General features: G+C 47.0%; 1 protein-coding gene across 11 annotated transcripts in view; it reads left to right on the forward strand.

Moving 5' to 3' along the window:
- Positions 1 to 25,348, forward strand: part of LOC128698664 (homeobox protein extradenticle) — a 280,392-nt gene that overhangs the window by 227,168 nt on the left and 27,876 nt on the right. For 8 of the 11 annotated variants that reach the window (XM_070103863.1, XM_070103864.1, XM_070103861.1 and 5 more), the window contains 2 exons: positions 8,839 to 8,974; positions 12,000 to 12,096. In XM_070103863.1, the coding sequence (XP_069959964.1) occupies positions 8,839 to 8,974; positions 12,000 to 12,096 (233 nt within the window). Of the gene's footprint in view, positions 1 to 8,838; positions 8,975 to 9,884; positions 10,021 to 11,999; positions 12,097 to 25,348 lie in introns of all 11 variants that reach the window. The other 3 variants (XM_070103865.1, XM_070103862.1, XM_070103869.1) reach the window with 1 other exon arrangement.

Below are 25,348 nucleotides of genomic sequence, written 5' to 3' on the forward strand. Positions count from 1 at the left end.
TCACTCACATACCCTAAGTTACAGTCACTCAGATACCCTAAGTTACAGTCACTCAGATACCCTAAGTTACAGTCACTCACATACCCTAAGTTACAGTCACTCAGATACCCTAAGTTACAGTCACTCAGATACCCTAAGTTACAGTCACTCACATACCCTAAGTTACAGTCACTCAGATACCCTAAGTTACAGTCACTCAGATACCCTAAGTTACAGTCACTCAGATACCCTAAGTTACAGTCACTCAGATACCCTAAGTTACAGTCACTCAGATACCCTAAGTTACAGTCACTCAGATACCCTAAGTTACAGTCACTCACATACCCTAAGTTACAGTCACTCACATACCCTAAGTTACAGTCACTCAGATACCCTAAGTTACAGTCACTCAGATACCCTAAGTTACAGTCACTCAGATACCCTAAGTTACAGTTACTCAGATACCCTAAGTTACAGTCACTCAGATACCCTAAGTTACAGTCACTCAGATACCCTAAGTTACAGTCACTCAGATACCCTAAGTTACAGTTACTCAGATACCCTAAGTTACAGTTACTCAGATACCCTAAGTTACAGTTACTCAGATACCCTAAGTTACAGTCACTCAGATACCCTAAGTAACAGTCACTCAGATACCCTAAGTTACAGTCACTCAGATACCCTAAGTTACAGTCACTCAGATACCCTAAGTTACAGTCACTCAGACACCCTAAGTTACAGTTACTCATACCCTAAGTTACAGTCACTCACATACCCTAAGTTACAGTCACTCACATACCCTAAGTTACAGTTACTCACATACCCTAAATTACAGTCACTCAGATACCCTAAGTTACAGTCACTCACATACCCTAAGTTACAGTCACTCAGATACCCTAAGTTACAGTCACTCACATATCCTAAGTTACAGTCACTCAGATACCCTAAGTTACAGTCACTCACATACCCTAAGTTACAGTCACTCAGATACCCTAAGTTACAGTCACTCAGATACCCTAAGTTACAGTCACTCAGATACCCTAAGTTACAGTCACTCACCCTAAGTTACAGTCACTCACATACCCTAAGTTACAGTCACTCAGATACCCTAAGTTACAGTCACTCAGATACCCTAAGTTACAGTCACTCACACACCCTAAGTTACAGTCACTCACATACCCTAAGTTACAGTCACTCAGATACCCTAAGTTACAGTCACTCAGATACCCTAAGTTACAGTCACTCACATACCCTAAGTTACAGTCACTCAGATACCCTAAGTTACAGTCACTCACATACCCTAAGTTACAGTCACTCAGATACCCTAAGTTGCAGTCACTCAGATACCCTAAGTTACAGTCACTCACATACCCTAAGTTACAGTCACTCACATACCCTAAGTTACAGTCACTCACATACCCTAAGTTACAGTCACTCAGATACCCTAAGTTACAGTCACTCACATACCCTAAGTTACAGTCACTCAGATACCCTAAGTTACAGTCACTCACATACCCTAAGTTACAGTCACTCACATACCTTAAGTTACAGTCACTCACATACCCTAAGTTACAGTCACTCAGATACCCTAAGTTACAGTCACTCACCCTAAGTTACAGTCACTCAGATACCCAACTTTATAATACAGTAAAGTACTGTATTATAAAGTTATCTTATGGAGTATTAGTATCAGTAACAGTGTGGGTTGACCAGACGAGCCTGGCCCAGGACCGGGCTCCGGGAGTAGCTTCCTACTCCCGGAACCCGGCCACGGGCCAGGCTCGTCTGGTTATAAGATCCATCTGCAACTCGTTTCTGTGGCAATGCAATGGCAGAACCAGTGATGGACTGATCAAGTCTCTGGCGGGCGAAACGTCTTCACAATAACATATAACCCGCATTGTTGTATTAAAATACTCTGGGAACTCATCGGAGGTACATAAGAACATAAGAAAGAAGGAACACTGCAGGAGGCCTGCTGGCCCATGCGAGGCAGGTCCAGTTCTCCCACCGGCTTAAGCCAATGCCTTAACCTAGTCAGAACATCAAAATGGTATACAATACCGACAGGTTGTTAGGTAAGACACATATGCAACAGTTAGACAACTTTATTCCGAAACGTTTCGCCTACACAGTAGGCTTCTTCAGTCGAATACAGAAAGTAGGCAGGAACAGTAGAGATGTGAAGACGATGTAATCAGTCCATCACCCTTGTAGTCGTAGAATTTGAGGTTGTCAGTCCCTCGGCCTGGAGAAGCTCAGTTCCATAGTCAGGAACTATCTGAAGATCAAGCGACAGTGCGGAGACTTAAATACTGTCGGAAGGAGAGGTGCAGAGTAGTAGTAGTAGTAGTAGTAGTGAGAGGCCACTGACAACCTCAAATTCTACGACTTTAAGGGTGATGGACTGATTACATCGTCTTCACATCTCTACTGTTCCTGCCTACTTTCTGTATTCGACTGAAGAAGCCTACTGTGTAGGCGAAACGTTTCGGAATAAAGTTGTCTAACTGTTGCATATGTGTCTTACCTAATAACCTAGTCAGGTCAGTCACATTCACTTAAGGGAGGAGCACGGCATCTGACCTAGTAGCACAAGCTAGTCAGGTCCAACTCACACCCACTCATGTATTTATCCAACCTATTTTTAAAACTACACAAGGTCTTAGCTTCTATGACGGTACTCGGGAGTTTGTTCCACTCATCCACAACTCTATTACCAAACCAGTGCTTTCCTATATCCTTCCTGAATCTGAATCAGTGTTGTGCAGCATCAGTATTATGATGCTGATGGCTCCTTCTTACATCTCCTCTTTGATCAGATGGATGCTGTCATTTTATTAATTTTAACTGTAATGTTAGATCAGTCTTAGGCATTTTGCAGATTTTGAAACGAGAGTTTGAGAGGAAAGAGGATTATCGTAGAGTTTATTATAATCTGGCCAGGACCCACATGTTCAGTAATTATAATTGTGAGGGAACAGCAGAAATATTAGGTCAGTTAGAAGTGTTTTGCAGGTTGGGACTCATAAATCGGTTTTCATGTTTCACGAAGTCGTAATTACGATTGTAAATAAACCACGGTATTGGTGGGGTTTAGAACCCATACCTGGAGAGGGTTTCGGGAGGGTCACCGCCCCCACAGCCTGGTCTGAGACCAGTGACTCGTAAAACTCCAGGCCAGTACAACTCACATGCCACTTGTTGAAACCCCCACCCGTTCCGCGGTTAGATTGATTTCAAGAATTGAAGCATATTGGATTAATGGCGGTCAATCTTCGAGTGACTTGTTTCCTTTGACATAGAGTAAACTCTCCTATAAAGTTCTTATAGAGTGTGACTTATTGCACATGTGATTAACAGTAGTGGAGGCAGGAATCATACATAGTTTTAAGAAGAGGTATGACAAAGCTCAGGAAGCAGAGAGAGAGAGGACCCAGTAGCGATCAGTGAAGAGGCGGGGCCAGGAGCTGAGTCTCGACCCCTGCAACCACAATTAGGTGAGTACAATTAGGTGAGTACTGTTGTCAATATTGATTAGCGTGATCTGCTATGGCCTTGCAAAACGCGTTTTAAATTTGGATGCGTTTTATCAGTCACATTTACAATAAAAAGTACTGTATAGAGCTTTGTAAGACAGTTGACTGTAATAACGGCTACTCATGTGGTTGATTTTGCTGGTAACAGGTCACTGTTAATGCCTGAAAGTCAGTAGTATACAGCCACCTGTGTCACGTCACACTAAAGGCAGTAACCACCTGTGTCACGTCACACTAAAGGCAGTAACCACCTGTGTCACGTCACACTAAAGGCAGTAACCACCTGTGTCACGTCACACTAAAGGCAGTAACCACCTGTGTCACGTCACACTAAAGGCAGTAACCACCTGTGTCACGTCACACTAAAGGCAGTAACCACCTGTGTTACATCACACTAAAGGCAGTAACCACCTGTGTCACATCACACTAAAGGCAGTAACCACCTGTGTCACGTCACACTAAACACACACACTCCTAACTTCTAGGATTTCCCTTCGTTTGTAAGTTTCTTGTCAACCTTTCATAATGTAAGTTGTATTTTCATTATTTTTTCATGTAATATTGTCTTGATTGTTTTCAGAAAAAAGCCCATATATATATATATATATATATATATATATATATATATATATATATATATATATATATATATATATATATATATATATATATATATATATATATATATATATATCCAGTACTGACTGGGTAACCATAGGACAACAGACATCAAAAAAAAGATGTGTAGGTTTCTTCCTGGAGAAGTTTGAGTGTTTTCCTCCCTTGTTGTCCCCTTATACTAGATATTTTCTTTTAAGTTTGTTTAGAAGGAACATATATATTAATTAAAAATACGTTAGGAACAAGAACATGATGTGTGACATCAGAGAGCCTGTGTATGAATCTCTTCGTGCAGTGACCTAGTGGTGAGTTGGATGCTGCAGGTGTTTACTCTCTTCTCTCTCTACGTCTCATGGCTGAGTCTTGAAGAGGATGCTGGTCGCTTTGGGGTTCTTGGTTTGCTTGATGAGTTTGTCACCTAACTCTTTCAGAAACCTGAGTTTGTCACTAAGAATGACTTACGTGTGAAGCATGGGTGGATAAAGGGGTGGAGGTCACTGATGAGTTTAGGATTTGTTGAAGGTAACAATATTAAGAAGCAAAAGCTAAGGTAATTTATTGTGAATCTGCCCCACTTACACTCTCCCTTTCATCTCTTCACCCCCCTCCTCACTCCCCTACCATCCCACGCATTACTCCTAGTGGTTATAATTATAACCATGATTTTTAAAGGAGTGGAGGGGTAAGCCAGCGGAAGGCCTCAGTCAGATGACCAGAAGGTCCAGCTGCAGGTCATTATATGACTAAGACCCCCGTCAGGAAACACTTGTCCTGTTTCCTGACAAACATTATACCTACCCCGCATTCGCCATAGGAGTTGGAGAGTGAGACAGACCTGGGAACATGGCGACAATGAGACAGACTTGGGGATTTGAGGAGAGGAAGGGTGAGACACCCGGGGGCTGAGGGAGAGTGAGACAGTATTGTGAGGTGGTTTATGAGAGAGTAGCGGCCTATAACATTGTTAACAGCCTCCTTCAACATCTTACAAAAGACCTAGTCTTATCACAAATGCTCCCTCCACTCTTGTCTCTCTCTCTCTTTCTCACTCTCACTCTATCGTTGGTGCTTCGCTCTTCATGAGACAGTTCGTCTCACTTAGATGAGTTCTGTCCTTCACTCATCACAGTCACCATGCGCTCCCCAGGGTCATCCAACAAGGGGAAAACTATGTAATAGGGGCAGGCCACAATGTGGGCTGTGGTGGTGGCATGGTAGGCAGCAAGGTGGTGACTGACACTAGGGATGGTGAACGATACAGAGGTGAGATGCTGGCTCATTGAGGCCGTCAGCTGTGCAAGACGAGTGATTGGCGGAAGCCAATACTGCCATCATGTGTTTTATCTCACCGCGAGTGTCATTGTGGTGATCACCTCCTGATTCATGACCACCTCCTTCCCCCCTCCCCCACTAAGAGGATGGGCAGTGGACGAGCAGTTGACAGGTAACAGCAGAATGCCACACATTCACACACCTGACACTTGTTGAAGTCAAGTCAATTACCTGGTGCCTGGTCTAGTCATACTAGCTAGTCTTCTGGTGGAGTTAGTCGTTCCTCTGGAATTTTGCGATTTAGATATTTCGACACATGTTGAATTGGTTCCTTTTATTCATGTTAATAATACAGTGTTTAGGTCCCAGACCAAACGTCCCAGTTGCTGGCCTGATTGACAGACTGTGCTGGCCATACGTAACCCATCGCATACTCCACAACCAGGTTGATCAGGAACTGACATGAGGAACTTTATCAACTTCCTCTTGAAGGCAACCAGAAGTGTGTTGGTAATTCCCCTTATGTATGAAGGGAGCGTATTTAAATGTCTAGGTCCTCTTACACTTACTAGTGTACTCACCTAATTGTACTCACCTAATTGTGGTTGCAGGGGTCGAGACTCAGCTCCTGGCCCCGCCTCTTCACTGATCGCTACTGGATCCTCTCTCTCTCTGCTTCCTGAGCTTTGTCATACCTCTTCTTAAAACTATGTATGGTTCCTGCCTCCACTACTTCACTTGCTAGGCTATTCCACTTGCTGACAACTCTATGACTGAAGAAATACTTCCTAACGTCCCTGTGACTCGTCTGAGTCTTCAGCTTCCAGTTGTGACCCCTTGTCGCTGTGTCCCCTCTCTGGAACATCCTATCTCTGTCCACCTTGTCTATTCCCCGCAGTATCTTGTATGTCGTTATCATGTCTCCCCTGACCCTTCTGTCCTCCAGTGTCGTCAGTCCGATTTCCCTTAACCTTTCCTCGTACGACATTCCCTTGAGCTCTGGGACTAGCCTTGTTGCAAACCTTTGTACTTTCTCTAACTTCTTGACGTGCTTGACCAGGTGTGGGTTCCAGACTGGTGCTGCATACTCCAGTATGGGCCTAACATACACAGTGTACAGTGTGTGTGTGTGTGTGTGTGTTGGTTGTTTACGTTACACGCTTACTTGGTAGATAACCACTCAATCAGGTACTACCGTCCTGTCACTTACGAGGCACGTAAGTTCCTCCGTTTTCTAATAACATGGTCACTTTCCACTACCTTGTATATAATTACTATCCCATTTGTTCTGTCTGATTCCTAAGGTGAAGTCCAGGATCCTTCCTTAATTCATGGTATAACCTAACAAATCTTTGATGACAATAGTGTTGTAGAGGTCAGAGAAAAGCTCATATATATATATATATATATATATATATATATATATATATATATATATATATATATATATATATATATATATATATATATATATATATATATATATATATATATATATGCAAAACAACCACTCTGAAAGAATAGAGAAATTCCAAGCGCTTTCGTGACTACTCACATTATCAAGGAACTATGAAAGTGAAGCATCCAAGGAAGCTATATAAGGGGTCGGCCAGCACCTCACTATCAGATCCCACAACGGTTAAACACCTGACGCGCGGCGACCCAACGCGTCACGTGTTTAACCGTTGTGGGATCTGATAGTGAGGTGCTGGCCGACCCCTTATATAGCTTCCTTGGATGCTTCACTTTCATAGTTCCTTGATAATGTGAGTAGTCACGAAAGCGCTTGGAATTTCTCTATTCTTTCAGAGTGGTTGTTTTGCATATTTTGAAATCACCTGTTTACTGTGATCTTATTGCATATATATATATATATATATATATATATATATATATATATATATATATATATATATATATATATATATATATATATATATATATATATATATATATATATATATATATATATATATATATATATATATATATATATATTTATTTATATATATATATTTATTTATATATTTATTTATTTATTTGTACATATGCATTGTGTATACCTGTTTAAGGATATAATTAGCCAGGTTGCAGGTTGTGGTGCATGGTGGTCATCAGTTTATATTGACAGTGATTAAGTTTCCAACCACCTTGAGTGAGGCCGCATCACTAGCTCATCCCAACCTACAACTTGTTGACCAGCATCTGTTAACCACTGTGTGTATGTAGGATGCTGTTTTTTCCTCCCTATACAGGCTGTTGGGTGCCCGGTCCACCAGGACTGACAGTGTGAGGACTGTAAGTGCCAGGGGTCAGGTTTGTGACGAAGGTCAGGTTTGTAAATAAGGTCAGGAGGAAGGGGTAATTTTGTTCACAAAGGTGGGCTTGTACACAAGGTCGGAGGTTATAAGTAAGGTTTGTACATAAGGTAAGGTCAGGTTTGTAGACAAGGTCAGGTGGAAAGAAGTGTGGTTTGTAGACAAGGTCAGGTGGAAAGAAGTGTGGTTTGTAGACAAGGTTAGGTGGAAAGAAGTGTGGTTTGTAGACAAGGTCAGGTGGAAAGAAGTGTGGTTTGTAGACAAGGTCAGGTGGAAAGAAGTGTGGTTTGTAGACAAGGTTAGGTGGAAAGAAGTGTGGTTTGTAGACAAGGTCAGGTGGAAAGAAGTGTGGTTTGTAGACAAGGTCAGGTGGAAAGAAGTGTGGTTTGTAGACAAGGTCAGGTGGAAAGAAGTGTGGTTTGTAGACAAGGTCAGGTGGAAAGAAGTGTGGTTTGTAGACAAGGTCAGGTGGAAAGAAGTGTGGTTTGTAGACAAGGTCAGGTGGAAAGAAGTGTGGTTTGTAGACAAGGTCAGGTGGAAAGAAGTGTGGTTTGTAGACAAGGTCAGGTGGAAAGAAGTGTGGTTTGTAGACAAGGTCAGGTGGAAAGAAGTGTGGTTTGTAGACAAGGTCAGGCGGAAAGAAGTGTGGTTTGTAGACAAGGTCAGGCGGAGAGGGATATTTTATCCTAAAGGTCAAATATGTACACAAAATCGGGCTTATACACGAAGTTAGGTTTTGTACATATGGTGAGACTCCTACACATAGTCAAGTTTGTATATAAGGTGTGATTTGTACATAAGGTCAGGTTTGTACACAGGTTTATACTCAAGGTCAGATTTGTACAGCAGGTGAGGTTTGTACAGCAGGTGAGATTTTTACAAAAGGGTAAGGATTGTGCAGCAGGTGAGGTTTGAACAGCAGGTAGGTGAGGTTTATATGGCAGGTGAGGTTCATACAGCAGGTGAGGTTCATACAGCAGGTGAGGTCATACAGCAGGTGAGGCTGATACAACAGGTGAGGTAGTGGAGTCTGCCTGGTGGACTGGGAATCAACATTATCCGAGGTACACCTCACCAAGACATCTATCTCATCTCGCTGTTATTTACAGGAGACGTCGACGGAATTTCAGCAAGCAGGCCTCTGAGATTCTCAATGAGTATTTCTACTCCAATCTGTCAAACCCGTACCCCTCTGAGGAGGAGAAAGAGGCTTTGGCGCGTCGCTGTGGCATTACCATTAATCAGGTATAATAGTCTCCCTCATTACCACCACCACCATCACCACCACTACCACCACCACCACCACCACCACCACCTTCCCTATCACCATAGCAGTCAGCGACTACCACAGACAACGAACTACCAAACATTTTTTAGTGCTCCTGCTACTCGACTTGTGCTAAATGCATTTACTGTATTCCTCTTATTGTGACTTTAATGACTTCGTATGGTGGGGAGATGCCTGAGCACCCTGGAAGGAGGGGTGACTGGTTGCTGCAGCTGGGTGACTGGTTGCTGCAGCTGGGTGACTGGTTGTTGCAGCTGGTTGACTGGTTGCTGCAGCTAGGCGACTGATTGTTGCAGCTGGGTGACTGGTTGTTGCAACTAGGTGACTGGTTGTTACTGCAACTTTAGTCTTACCCCTGCATAGTATGCTCGTCACCTATATCACACCCACAGCACCCAACACCCACACTGGAGCCTCTCTCCACAATACCTGCCCTGGTGTGGACGCTGATCTTGCGTGTCTGGTATCGGATGTGGTGGAGTGGGTGTTGGTGACGGTCTCCGGCATGCTTGACAACTCCACCTGCCGCTGGCCGGCGTGACGGAGACACAACGGAGACATCATGACTTGATGCACTAGTGACAATGCTGGGTGTAGTGCTTCGGCAACTCCGCTGCCGTCTGCTGCCGTCGCTTCTCGTATGCTCCACCTGTTGTTTAAAATGTGAGGCCCCAGAGCTAGAGCACTAGTGTTGACTGCTTCACTCTTGGGCAGTGTGAGGCACCAGTACTCGTTGGTGAGGCGGCGGTAGTGACGGCCACGGAGTAACGCTTGGTGGATGGTGTTGTGGCGCTTTGGTAGTTCGTTGTCACCCTTCCCTTAGCTTTTTATTTGGTAAAGGTGTTTTTTATGGCTGTTCTCTTTCAGGCGCAAAAGACGTAACTTTTCCAAACAAGCTACAGAGATTTTGAACGAGTACTTTTACTCGCACCTAAGTAACCCGTACCCGAGTGAAGAGGCCAAGGAGGAGTTGGCCCGCAAGTCCAATATAACAGTGGCTCAGGTAAAGAACGTAACGGTCTCGTTCACTTTCTTGCAGGAAACGAAGACGAAACTTTAGTAAACAAGCCACTGAGCTCCTGAATGATTACTTCTATTCCCACTTGTCCAATCCCTATCCGAGTGAGGAAGCCAAGGAGGAACTGGCGAGAGCGTGCGACATCACGGTCCAGCAGGTATGCAGCAGGTAGAGCCTCCGACACCCGTGGGCAGCAGCAGTACATCCACTCCCAGTGCTCCACTACCTCTACCTTCACTTTGTAAGACGAGGCCACCCACGGGTGTTGGAGGCACACCTTCCCAGCCAAGCGGCTGGCCAACAGGCCATGAAAATAGTACCCTCCATCACTGTCACTTAGGCACAGTCATGCTCGGACCATCCTCTCTTGTCAGCCTATACCCAGCTACACAAGTTTGAATTATATAGCTTCAAGTCAATGTTTGCCTACCTGATACACGCCATGTGGAACTACTTGTGACCTGAGTGCTTGTTCTTCCTCGTGTTAGGTGCTGTTCAGGCGCCACTCTCCTCCTAGCAGCTTCTAAACAAGAGAGAGGTCCCAAAGAGGAGGTTCTGGCTTACGGCTACCGTCTGCCACTCCCAGCCTATTTGACATTCAATTCATACCCTGCTGCGTCGTGATGCCACGTCCCGGGCGAAGGCGTGCCCTATCCATCTCTCACTAATATACTAACCTATGGCTCGCCTTCCCTGTGCCTGCTCCCGGAGACTGCGCTTCCCAGAAGCATCCACACACCCGTAGACGCTCACGCAATGTACGTGTTAGTCTCTTGCTGTTTTATCTACACACGTCCCAAGTGCGTGTGTAAACAAACAGTGCTAAATATGTTAATTGTTTTCTAGCTCTTTAAAGTGTTTCATAGTGTGGGCGCGGGATGTGGGCAGATCATTGTGAGGGGCGCAGTGCTCCGTCTGCTGGCTGCTCATGTGGCCTCCTGTGCGTCCAACCGTAGTGTGCTGTCAGTGTCTTGCTGTGCTGGCAGTGGCACATCTCCTGTGCTGTGTTGCATCTCGTGGGCTGCCTCCTGGGTGTGGCTGGCCCTGCGCTATGCATGTGGTGTCGGGGCCGGCACACTGTGGTGCCACCTGCTTGATGCCCCACATCACAGCTTCTTCTCTACCACCACTACAGTGTCAATCTGTATACGCTTCTGCCACTTCGTTCTCCTAATAGCAGCTGAGATTGCTTTTATAGCTGCTGCTGAGCCAACTTTCTCAGCCCTCCTGTAAATTCGCGCGAGATGCTCGCTCCTTACCTGTCCCTCAGACAGCAGTGATGGGTGTGGAGGTCATCACTCATGGCCCTCCAACACACTCGCCTCAACCAAAAAAAATACTACAAGAAATATGCTGTAAAAATCTCTGTAGGTTGGGAATACCAGCCAAACTCCCAAGCTTGTATGTGCCTCAAGTGATAATGTGTAGGCTTGTGTTGTCACGTGTAGTTTACTAGGCCTGGTATATGCACGCTTACTAGATGCTTCTAACCTTCCTTCTTATGTTGTCTGCTTTGTAGTTCCTCGTATATTTTTGTGTTGCGCTGCTGTTATTCCTCCCTACACCTCTTCCTGCCCTGCCATGACTCCCTTTCATCTTCTCTCCTTCACCTTCCTTATCAGCCACGTGTGTGTGTGTGTGTGTGTGTGTGTGTGTGTGTGTGTGTGTGTGTGTGTGTGTGTGTGTGTGTGTGTGTGTGTGTGTGTATGTGTGTGATAAACTCTGCATGCTAACACTCATTATAATATTGTTCACTAATCCTGTAATAACACTTTTCATATAACAATATATGGATATACTGGCTATAGGTACGTTTACTGATGCACATATATGTTATATATGTATGTTAAGAACTCGGGTATAATGGTTTAGAAAGAGCATGACTGTAACATAGACTTAAGTTTTGGCATAATGTGTGTGATGCTGCGTTCAGTATGGCGTATGATGACCCGTGTATCCCTCAGGTCTCCAACTGGTTCGGTAACAAGCGCATTAGGTATAAAAAGAACATAGGAAAGGCCCAGGAAGAAGCTAATCTCTACGCAGCCAAGAAAGCCGCAGGTGAGTCCATTTTTGTATGTTGTAGCTCAAACACCGGTACACAACTTAACACATTTTTGTATGTTGTAGCTCAAACACCAGTACACAACTTAACACATTTCTGTATGTTGTAGCTCAAACACCAGTACACAACTTAACACATTTCTGAGTGAAACTGAAGTCGAGGTTTCGGTCCGTCTTGTGAGAATTATCAACTGAGACTTGAAAATGATCCAGAATTGACTGAAAAGTCGTCTAATGATCCAGGATTGACTTGAGACGTTGTCTGATGATCCAGGATTGACTTGAGACGTCGTCTGATGATCCAGGATTGACTTGAGACGTTGTCTGATGATCCAGGATTGACTTGAGACGTCGTCTGATGATCCAGGATTGACTTGAGACGTTGTCTGATGATCCAGGATTGACTTGAGACGTCGTCTGATGATCCAGGATTGACTTAAGACGTTGTCTGATGATCAAAGATTGACTTGAGACGTCGTCTGATGATCCAGGATTGACTTGAGACGTCGTCTGATGATCCAGGATTGACTTGAGACGTCGTCTGATGATCCAGGATTGACTTGAGACGTCGTCTGATGATCCAGGATTGACTTGAGACGTCGTCTGATGATCCAGGATTGACTTGAGACGTCGTCTGATGATCCAGGATTGACTTGAGACGTCGTCTGATGATCCAGGATTGACTTGAGACTTTGTCGAAGATGCAGGATTGACTTGAGACATGTGATGATGCAGGATTGACTGAAATGTCGGTTAATGATCCCTAAAACTCACAGACCAGTGTACCGTTCAAGCTAGTTGAATGATTGTGGGTTACTAGTGACTCCTTGTAGCCATGGTATTGTGGGTTACTAGTGACTCCTTGTAGCCACGGTATTGTGGGTTACTAGTGACTTCTTGTAGCCACGGTATTGTGGGTTACTAGTGACTCCTTGTAGCCACGGTATTGTGGGTTACTAGTGACTCCTTGTAGCCACGGTATTGTGGGTTACTAGTGACTCCTTGTAGCCACGGTATTGTGGGTTACTAGTGACTCCTTGTAGCCAGGGCACTGTGGGTTACTAGTAACTTGTTCTTGCCACGGTATTTTAATTTATTCAACACTTTAAACACTCTTATCTACCCCACACAACTCACGTCGTACTGTGCAGTCAGAGAAACTGACTCGTATTAAAAACAATTGATCCGATATTTGTTTCTTGTGGATTGATTAATATATCCAGAAGCATTGTGGTACACGTCAGAAGCATTGTGGTACACGTCAGAAGCATTGTGGTACACGTCAGAAGCATTGTGGTACACGTCAGAAGCATTCTGGTACACGTCAGAAGCATTGTGGTACACGTCAGAAGCAGTGTGGTACACGTCAGAAGCAGTGTGGTACACGTCAGAAGCATTCTGGTACACGTCAGAAGCATTGTGGTACACGTCAGAAGCATTGTGGTACACGTCAGAAGCAGTGTGGTACACGTCAGAAGCAGTGTGGTACACGTCAGAAGCAGTGTGGTACACGTCAGAAGCAGTGTGGTACACGTCAGAAGCATTGTGGTACACGTCAGAAGCATTGTGGTACACGTCAGAAACAATGTAGTACACGTCAGAAACAATGTAGTACACGTCAGAAACAATGTAGTACACGTCATAAACAATGTAGTACACGTCAGAAACAATGTAGTACACGTCAGAAACAATGTAGTACACGTCATTTTAACTTAGCATCGACACCATCAAGCAACTTGAGACAGTCTTTCTGGAACTTGCATAAAATATATTCGAGTGAAGCAATTTGAGACATAAGAAACTGGATATTTAGTTTTAATGTAATAATAATAATTAATATAAATATAATGCATTATTTTTATGTTTCGATTGATTTTTTTGCAGTTGTAGCAAATCAAAATGAAAGCTGCTTGTTTGGTGAAGTTGGCACCCGGTGTTTGTAGCATTGATGGCTCAGTGGTTAATGGGGTCTCCGAGTTTTGGTGGGGCTTCTCAAGAGGCGTGCTAAAATATCAGGGGTTCGATCCCCCGGCCAATGGCATATATATATATATATATATATATATATATATATATATATATATATATATATATATATATATATATATATATATATATATATATATATGGTTGTGTATTATTGTGGTCAGTATGGTTGTGTATTGTGAGGCTGTTGTTGTATTGTTGTGGTCAGTATGGTTGTGTATTGTGAGGCTGGTTGTTGTATTATTGTCATTATGCTTGTGTCATGGTGTCACAGTGGTGATGGTGTCATGGTGTCACAATGGTGATAGTGTCATGGTGTCACAGTGGTGGTGGTGTCACAGTGGTGACGGTGTCATTGGTGATGGTGTCGTGGTGTCACAGTAGTGATGGTGTCATGGTGTCACAGTGATGGTGGTGTCACAGTGGTGACGGTGTCATTGGTGATGGTGTCGTGGTGTCACAGTAGTGATGGTGTCATGGTGTCACAGTGGTAATGGTGTCATGGTGTCACAGTGGTGACGGTGTCAGTGGTGATGGTGTCGTGGTGTCACAGTGGTGGTGGCGGCGTCGTGGTGTCACAGTGGTGATGGTGTCATGGTGTCACAGTGGTGATGGTGTCATGGTGTCACAGTGGTGATGGTGTCGTGGTGTCACAGTGGTGGTGGTGTCATGGTGTCACAGTGGTAGTGGTGTCATGGTGTCACAGTGGTGATGGTGTCGTGGTGTCACAGTGGTGATGGTGTCGTGGTGTCACAGTGGTGATGGTGTCGTGGTGTCACAGTGGTGATGGTGTCATGGTGTCACAGTGGTGATGGTGTCGTGGTGTCACAGTGGTGGTGGTGTCACAGTGGAGCTGGTGTCGTCGACACCAGCTCCGACACCACCATGTTCTCTGACATGCTCACTATTTTTGTCTTAATTTGCGTCGTACCGCCAGTCAGTGTCTAAATTTATATGTTGCATCTTGCAAAATGACAGACATTTTCAAATTGAACTGCGCATTGCAGGTGAAAGGTTAGAGAGTTCAAGGCTGAATGTTTTACACTGTCGTAAATGACCCTACGGGTTGGCGAAAAAAAAAAAAAACACGGAACGGGTGGGAGTTGAACCATGGCAAGTAAGTCGTAAAATTTCAGGCCAGTGCGTTAACCACTCATCCTGGAGTTTGACGATTCACTCGCCGTGAGTTTAAACCCCACCCGTTCCGTGGTTTGTTTGCAGTTATGAGAGAGGTGAGATGCTCTCAACAAATTTTGTTGAGAATAAGAAAAAAATTTGGAGATAGTATTATGATTTTGTGAGTCATTGCACCTGTGTCTTATTACTCACCAGACGAGCCTGGCCCATGGCCGGGCTCCGAGAGTAGAAAGACTCTCGGAACTCATCAAAGGTATGCCGATGTTGCAAGCCATGAACGTAATGTCGGGATGAAAGGGAAAAGATTCTCTGGGGAAAGAGATTACTGTGAGTCAAATACTCATTGCATCAAGCCTGAGGCACTCCCTGTTACTCACAGGTGTTTTGTAGACGCACAGGTGTATTTTAGACGCACAGATCAACAAATAGACAAGAGAAACGACGGAAAATAATTCTTAACAGACATGCATGGGACTGCAGCATACGACACACACACACATATTAGGTACTGGGGAATATACAACAGTTCTTGCAGAATATATACACCTATGTCTGTGTATATACACAGTTGAATCCTTGTTTTAGGAATTAGTGTTCTTGAGTGGTGGTAAACGGGTGATGTGCCGACTTAATGGCCCCGTTTAGATGATAGGCTTCAAACTCCATTGCCTTACCAATCAAAACAGGTCATATACATAGAATTGATACGACTGTTGCCTTTTAATGTGTTAGAAAGACCAACTGTACCAGTGCACTGCACAAGGGTCATTAAGGCTGCATGTCACACTGTACACTAGGGTTGTAGACAAATGGTTCAGAGAACCGACAAGTTGATAAATTAGACATATGTGCAACACTTGGGTATCGTTGTTGAGGAAACGTTTCGCCACACAGTGGCTTCATCAGTCCAATAAAAAGAAGAATAGTGAAGATCAGGTGATTGAGGTAATCAATCCCTCAGCCTGAAGTCGATGTAATCAGTCCAGCCAAGATTGGTCAGATATTCCTGACCATATCTGGCTGGTGTCACCACGCTGACGTACTCTGAGAAGACTTCTCATCATTCATCCTGTTGTTACTCTTTCTAACGTTGCATAGCTCCTGATGATGCTTGTCTTGCATTCTTAAGATCTCCTGTCTGTGATTGTGTTGCATATATATGCAAAACATCTACTGTAAAAAATAGTTCCTTGATAATATAAGAAATCACGATATATATTATTGTACCCACGAAACGAGTGGTATTCATCAATAAGTACACTGCACTAGCCAAGGAGTCGAACCCATGCTGTTTTGGCCCGTCTCATGGTAAGCGAAAACGCATGACGCTTTAGACCACACAAAGTGTCATGGGTTTTCGCTTACCATGAGGCGGGCCAAAACAGCATGGGTTCGACTCCTTGGCTAGTGAAGTGTTGTTATTGATGTGTGTGTGTGTGTACTCACCTAGTTGTACTCACCTAGTTGAGGTTGCGGGGGTCGAGTCCGAGCTCCTGGCCCCGCCTCTTCACTGATCGCTACTGTGTGTGTGTGTGTGTGTGTGTGTGTGTGTGTGTGTGTGTGTGTGTGTGTGTGTGTGTGTGTGTGTAAATGAGTGAAGCAAGGGAATAATATCTGTATCCCATTAAGTGGCTTCTTGTGGCCCGCCAATTGAGAAATACTCTTGTTTAACACCAGTCAAGGGTACTCTGATCCCTAATTTAGGGATTAAAACAGTCTCAGCTTATATGCGCTGAAAGATATTCATCTGTTGGTATATATATAACGTTGCCGTCTGGGTGAAACAAGAGTTTACCTGGAGTTTACCTGGAGAGAGTACTGACACCAACCATGGAGAAGGCGCTCTGCCGGACTCGCTAACATTTTTATCAGTAAAGCTCCCATACTCGGGTGTTAGGTTAGAGCTCCTGTACTCAGGTGGTGGGTATAGTTCCAGCTGGTGTGCTCAGTGTTGGTCTGGTGGTACACTAGACCAACACTGGTGACTTGAGTGACTGGAGCAGTACACAGATAACCCGCACATAGGAGAGAGGCTTAGGACGTTTCGATCAGACTTGGACCATTTACAAGTCACACTGTGACTTGTAAATGGTCCAGATCGGACCGAAACGTCGTCATAAGCTTGTCTCTATGTGCGGGTTATTTGTGCACATAAGTGAAGTTACAGGTGGGGATTTTTGTGTACAAAACTTGAGGCTGTATTGATAGGTGGAGAGGAGGAAAGGTGATGGAGGGAGGGAAGGAGGGATGGAGGGAGAGGAGAAGATGGAGGGAGGGGAGAAGATGGAGGGAGAGCAACCGCTGCTACCTTGGTGGGTCTTATGAGTTGGGGTTGAGGCGGCAAGTGCATTCAATGGTGTGGGCGAGGGTGCAAGAAGGGCCTGGCAGTGCCGCCCGTGGCCAGGCAGTTATCGCCACTAAGACACACTCACCCAAGGCTCATTACACACACTCTGCAAGGCCATGACTTCATCGCTTACTCCACGCTAACCACTTCAATTATTATACTGCAGTAACTTGCTCGCCAGAAATTAAGTCGAAGCTCTGCAGCCTCCGCCATCTTTAAGAAATATCAGAAGAATCCAGTTAGTTGTATGAGGTGAGGTGTACTGTATCACTTCTCACTAGTGTGAGGTGTACTGTATCACTTCTCACTAGTGTGAGGTGTACTGTATCACTTCTCACTAGTGTGAGGTGTACTGTATCACTTCTCACTAGTGTGAGGTGTACTGTATCACTTCTCACTAGTGTGAGGTGTACTGTATCACTTCTCACTAGTGTGAGGTGTATTGCCTCACCTCTCAGTAATGTGAGGTCGATTGAAATGAGAAGAAGCAAGCAAGTTGCGACTGAAAATTGACTAGAAATAAACAAGATCAGTGGAGATGCATCGTGGGTTATAATAGAATGTGCGAAAGAACTAAACATATTTTGATGTATCAGAGTGGTATGAGGCGTTTCCTGACATAAATTGTAGCAGCAAGATACATGTAAATAACAGTGTTGTAGAAACACAAATTATCACTACAAGACGGTAAAGTGGAAAATGGCGCACACCGTGTCAATAATTTGTAAAACTGACTTGGAATTTACTGATACGAGGGGATTTTAACCCTTAGAGGGTTGATTAGTGACAGTGGCAACCACAGGTGGTTTCAGAAGCAATAATAGCAACACTAATAGAAGCAGTAATGGAGAAGTTTTCCATTCCAACAGGTAAACATGAGTGAGATTGGGAGACAAATCAATATGACTTAATCTGAAGAATTAGACACGTGTGCAACATCTGGGGATCTTCATTTGTATACGATTAGCCATCCAGTGGCTTTATCAATACAAATTGTAGGACACAATGTGAAGACTGTAGAACTGCATTGTATACAAAGTATGAGGTAATCAGTCCCTCAGCCTTGGAGTTGGTGAAGACTAGCGTACTCCAAGACGTCTATAATAAACATACACAGATATTGCACGTGTGTCTAATCCTCCATAGGACATAGGAGAAATAAACTGTGGGGAGTCATAGGGTGCCAGTGATCAGGATTTTGAGTGCTGAGGGAAAATGAGAATGGAGAATGAAATGAGGAAAATTAATATAAGGGAACTTGGAGCACTGAATGAACACTCATGATGCATGAGAAATTTCTGAAAGAAGCGCCGTGAAAGAAAGAGGAGAGGAGGAAGGCAAAGCAGTGTGAAGAGATGGTGGAGGTAATAAAGTGTTAGGAGGTACTGAAGATAAATAATAACAGTGAGAGGCCGTGGTTCATACGGGAATGAACCGTAGAAGCCAAGAGAGGACACGACTTCCAAGATAACATAGAGACAAGCAGTTGTAGCTTCCGGTACCGTGTCCACAGTGTGAAGCTCCGTCCTGCGTCCACAGTGTGAAGCCCCGTCCTGCGTCCACAGTGTGAAGCCCCGTCCTGCGTCCACAGTGTGAAGCCCCGTCCTGCGTCCACAGTGTGAAGCCCCGTCCTGCGTCCACAGTGTGAAGCCCCGTCCTGCGTCCACAGTGTGAAGCCCCGTCCTGCGTCCACAGTGTGAAGCCCCGTCCTGCGTCCACAGTGTGAAGCCCCGTCCTGCGTCCACAGTGTGAAGCCCCGTCCTGCGTCCACAGTGTGAAGCCCCGTCCTGCGTCCACAGTGTGAAGCCCCGTCCTGCGTCCACAGTGAAGCCCCGTCCTGCGTCCACAGTGTGAAGCTCCGTCCTGCGTCCACAGTGTGAAGCACCGTCCTGCGTCCACTGTGAAGCCCCGTCCTGCGTCCACAGTGTGAAGCCCCGTCCTGCGTCCACAGTGTGAAGCTCCGTCCTGCGTCCACAGTGTGAAGCTCCGTCCTGCGTCCACAGTGTGAAGCGCCGTCCTGCGTCCACAGTGTGAAGCCCCGTCCTGCGTCCACAGTGTGAAGCCCCGTCCTGCGTCCACAGTGTGAAGCCCCGTCCTGCGTCCACAGTGTGAAGCCCCGTCCTGCGTCCACAGTGTGAAGCCCCGTCCTGCGTCCACAGTGTGAAGCCCCGTCCTGCGTCCACAGTGTGAAGCCCCGTCCTGCGTCCACAGTGTGAAGCCCCGTCCTGCGTCCACAGTGTGAAGCTCCGTCCTGCGTCCACAGTGTGAAGCCCCGTCCTGCGTCCACAGTGTGAAGCTCCGTCCTGCGTCCACAGTGTGAAGCCCCGTCCTGCGTCCACAGTGTGAAGCCCCGTCCTGCGACCACAGTGAAGCCCCGTCCTGCGTCCACAGTGTGAAGCTCCGTCCTGCGTCCACAGTGTGAAGCCCCGTCCTGCGTCCACTGTGAAGCCCCGTCCTGCGTCCACAGTGTGAAGCCCCGTCCTGCGTCCACAGTGTGAAGCTCCGTCCTGCGTCCACAGTGTGAAGCTCCGTCCTGCGTCCACAGTGTGAAGCCCCGTCCTGCGTCCACAGTGTGAAGCCCCGTCCTGCGTCCACAGTGTGAAGCCCCGTCCTGCGTCCACAGTGTGAAGCTCCGTCCTGCGTCCACAGTGTGAAGCTCCGTCCTGCGTCCACAGTGTGAAGCCCCGTCCTGCGTCCACAGTGTGAAGCCCCGTCCTGCGTCCACAGTGTGAAGCCCCGTCCTGCGTCCACAGTGTGAAGCCCCGTCCTGCGTCCACAGTGTGAAGCCCCGTCCTGCGTCCACAGTGTGAAGCCCCGTCCTGCGTCCACAGTGTGAAGCCCCGTCCTGCGTCCACAGTGTGAAGCTCCGTCCTGCGTCCACAGTGTGAAGCTCCGTCCTGCGTCCACAGTGTGAAGCCCCGTCCTGCGTCCACAGTGTGAAGCCCCGTCCTGCGTCCACAGTGTGAAGCCCCGTCCTGCGTCCACAGTGTGAAGCTCCGTCCTGCGTCCACAGTGTGAAGCTCCGTCCTGCGTCCACAGTGTGAAGCCCCGTCCTGCGTCCACAGTGTGAAGCCCCGTCCTGCGTCCACAGTGTGAAGCCCCGTCCTGCGTCCACAGTGTGAAGCCCCGTCCTGCGTCCACAGTGTGAAGCCCCGTCCTGCGTCCACAGTGTGAAGCCCCGTCCTGCGTCCACAGTGTGAAGCCCCGTCCTGCGTCCACAGTGTGAAGCCCCGTCCTGCGTCCACAGTGTGAAGCCCCGTCCTGCGTCCACAGTGTGAAGCCCCGTCCTGCGTCCACAGTGTGAAGCCCCGTCCTGCGTCCACAGTGTGAAGCCCCGTCCTGCGTCCACAGTGTGAAGCCCCGTCCTGCGTCCACAGTGTGAAGCTCCGTCCTGCGTCCACAGTGTGAAGCCCCGTCCTGCGTCCACAGTGTGAAGCTCCGTCCTGCGTCCACAGTGTGAAGCCCCGTCCTGCGTCCACAGTGTGAAGCCCCGTCCTGCGTCCACAGTGAAGCCCCGTCCTGCGTCCACAGTGTGAAGCTCCGTCCTGCGTCCACAGTGTGAAGCACCGTCCTGCGTCCACAGTGAAGCCCCGTCCTGCGTCCACAGTGTGAAGCCCCGTCCTGCGTCCACAGTGTGAAGCTCCGTCCTGCGTCCACAGTGTGAAGCCCGTCCTGCGTCCACAGTGTGAAGCCCCGTCCTGCGTCCACAGTGTGAAGCCCCGTCCTGCGTCCACAGTGTGAAGCCCCGTCCTGCGTCCACAGTGTGAAGCTCCGTCCTGAGTCCACAGTGTGAAGCCCGTCCTGCGTCCACAGTGTGAAGCCCCGTCCTGCGTCCACAGTGTGAAGCCCCGTCCTGCGTCCACAGTGTGAAGCGCCGTCCTGCGTCCACAGTGTGAAGCCCCGTCCTGCGTCCACAGTGTGAAGCTCCGTCCTGCGTCCACAGTGTGAAGCCCCGTCCTGCGTCCACAGTGTGAAGCCCCGTCCTGCGTCCACAGTGTGAAGCCCCGTCCTGCGTCCACAGTGTGAAGCTCCGTCCTGCGTCCACAGTGTGAAGCCCCGTCCTGCGTGTGAAGCCCCGTCCTGCGTCCACAGTGTGAAGCCCCGTCCTGCGTCCACAGTGTGAAGCCCCGTCCTGCGTCCACAGTGTGAAGCTCCGTCCTGCGCTCCGTCCTGCGTCCACAGTGTGAAGCCCCGTCCTGCGTCCACAGTGTGAAGCCCCGTCCTGCGTCCACAGTGTGAAGCCCCGTCCTGCGTCCACAGTGTGAAGCCCCGTCCTGCGTCCACAGTGTGAAGCCCCGTCCTGCGTCCACAGTGTGAAGCCCCGTCCTGCGTCCTCAGTGTGAAGCCCCGTCCTGCGTCCACAGTGTGAAGCCCCGTCCTGCGTCCACAGTGTGAAGCCCCGTCCTGCGTCCACAGTGTGAAGCCCCGTCCTGCGTCCACAGTGTGAAGCCCCGTCCTGCGTCCACAGTGTGAAGCCCCGTCCTGCGTCCACAGTGTGAAGCTCCGTCCTGCGTCCACCCCGTCCTGCGTCCACAGTGTGAAGCCCCGTCCTGCGTCCACAGTGTGAAGCCCCGTCCTGCGTCCACAGTGTGAAGCCCCGTCCTGCGTCCACAGTGTGAAGCCCCGTCCTGCGTCCACAGTGTGAAGCCCCGTCCTGCGTCCACAGTGTGAAGCCCCGTCCTGCGTCCACAGTGTGAAGCCCCGTCCTGCGTCCACAGTGTGAAGCCCCCGTCCTGCGTCCACAGTGTGAAGCCCCGTCCTGCGTCCACAGTGTGAAGCCCCGTCCTGCGTCCACAGTGTGAAGCCCCGTCCTGCGTCCACAGTGTGAAGCCCCGTCCTGCGTCCACAGTGTGAAGCGTCCCGTGAAGCCCCCCTGCGTCCACAGTGTGAAGCCCCGTCCTGCGTCCACAGTGTGAAGCTCCGTCCTGCGTCCACAGTGTGAAGCCCCGTCCTGCGTCCACAGTGTGAAGCCCCGTCCTGCGTCCACAGTGTGAAGCCCTCTCCTGCGTCCACAGTGTGAAGCTCCGTCCTGCGTCCACAGTGTGAAGCCCCGTCCTGCGTCCACAGTGTGAAGCCCCGTCCTGCGTCCACAGTGTGAAGCCCCGTCCTGCGTCCACAGTGTGAAGCCCTCTCCTGCGTCCACAGTGTGAAGCTCCGTCCTGCGTCCACAGTGTGAAGCCCCGTCCTGCGTCCACAGTGTGAAGCCCCGTCCTGCGTCCACAGTGTGAAGCCCCGTCCTGCGTCCACAGTGTGAAGCTCCGTCCTGCGTCCACAGTGTGAAGCCCCGTCCTGCTACTACTACACTACTACTACTACTACTACTACTACTACTACTGACGCTCTAACACACGCTACTACTACCACTACTACTACTACTACTACTACTACTTTCAGTCATTTTTATTATTACTTACAACTACTACTACTACTACTACTACTACTACTACTACTACTACTACTACTACTACTACTACTACTACTACTACTACTACTACTACTACTACTACTACTACTACTACTACTACTACTACTACTACTACCACCACCACCACCACCACCACTTCTATATTATTACTGTTATTATTATTACTACTATTCTTATTACGAGACCTGATCTCAGACCGGGCCGCGGGGGCGTTGACCCCCGAAATCCTCTCCAGGTATACTATATTAATACTATTATTATTACTACTGTTATTATCATTATTAAAATTAAAGAGTGCATGTGTTACCGAGAGCATTTATAATTCGTATTAAAACTGTACATTATCAAACTATGTGACTGACATACCTTCAACATCCTCTCACATGTACCTCAATATTTACCTGGTAATGTGCTGGTATATTCGGCTCACATTGTGTGTGGGCTAAATAAAATCTCTGTATTTTTTTTTTTAATTTGCGTAGACGTGTAGGTCGGAAATGTGATTTTTTTTTATTTTTAATTTATACCAGGCTTCATAGATTTTTTTTTTGTAGATAGCCATTAGGTTGATAATATTAATGAACGCGAGGATATTTGCATATGTTGTGGGAGTATGTTTGAGTTAGGTAAATATGTTGTCTGAGGTGGATGTGTGGTGTAGACAGTGATAATATGAGGGTGTGCTGTCAGTGGTCACTTTATTAGGTACACCTGTGCTCGTTAGAGCGAATGTCTAATGAGTTAATGACGTGGCAGCACCTCTGTGACAAAGTATGTAGCTGTGGTCAGGCTGAGAGAGAGAGAGAGAGAGAGAGAGAGAGAGAGAGAGAGAGAGAGAGATATATAGAGAGAGGTTCCCGCTGTATACATGTACTACACACTGCCCCATTTGCACACGTTGTACCACACGTACACTGCACCATTTACACGTGCACTGTACCATTTACACACGGATTACCGCACACTGTACCATTTACACATATTGTACTACACACAGTGTACTATTAAAACACTGTACCATTTACACACACTGTACCACACATACAATGTACTATTAACACACTGTACCACACTTACACTGTACCACTTACACTATACAACACTTACACTATACAACACTTACACTGTACCACCTACACACACTATACAACACTTACACTGTACCACCTACACACACTATACAACACTTACACTGTAACACACACTGTACCACCTACACACGCTGTACCACACTGTACCACCTACACATACTGTACAACACTTACACTGTACCACACACTGTACCACCTACACACACTATACAACACTTACAATGTACCACACACTGTACCACCTACACACACTATACAACACTTTCACTGTACCACACACTGTACTACCTACACACTTTACCACACACTGTACCACCTACACACACACTATACAACACTTACAATGTACCACACACTGTACTACCTACACACTATACAACACTTTCACTGTACCACACACTGTACCACCTACACTGTACTACCTACACACTTTACCACACACTGTACCACCTACACACACTGTACCACACACTGTACCACCTACATACACTATACAACACTTACAATGTACCACACACTGTACCACCTACACACACTGTACCACCTACATACACTATACAACACTTACAATGTACCACACACTGTACCACCTACACACACTATACAACACTTTCACTGTACCACACACACTGTACCACCTACACACTGTACTACCTACACACTGTACCACACACTGTACCACCTACACACTACCGCCTACACACACTGTACCACCTACACACTGTACCACACACTGTACCATCTACACACACTATACAACACTTTCACTGTACCACACACTGTACCACCTACACACTGTACTACCTACACACTTTACCACACACTGTACCACCTACACATTGTACCACACACTGTACCACACTTGCACACAATACACTACTACCAGCCACTGCAGCGACCAGTATTAAATAGGGTGGGAGGTGAGGGGGGGAGGTACAGCATCCCTTCAAATATTAAAATGGTCCGTGAGATGACTGACAGGTGGGGTGGGGATTACCCCCTCCTCTCCCTTGCCTTCCAACCCCCTCCCATCCCTGTACTACTCCCCCCACCCCACCAACACTCTCTGTCCTTCCCCTTCTATCTGTCTCTCTCTCTTTTCTTTCCCTTACCATCTTATTTCTTATCCCTTCTACGTTCCTTCATTCCCTGTTATATGGTAAATGAGTGACGTAGCGACCAGTGAAGAGGCGGGGCCAGGAGCTATGAATCGACCCCTGCAACCACATCTAGGTGATTACACTTCGAACAGGCAAAACCTTC

This window comes from Cherax quadricarinatus, chromosome 88 (genome assembly GCF_038502225.1).
Source record: "Cherax quadricarinatus isolate ZL_2023a chromosome 88, ASM3850222v1, whole genome shotgun sequence".
NCBI classification, from domain to species: domain Eukaryota; kingdom Metazoa; phylum Arthropoda; class Malacostraca; order Decapoda; family Parastacidae; genus Cherax; species Cherax quadricarinatus.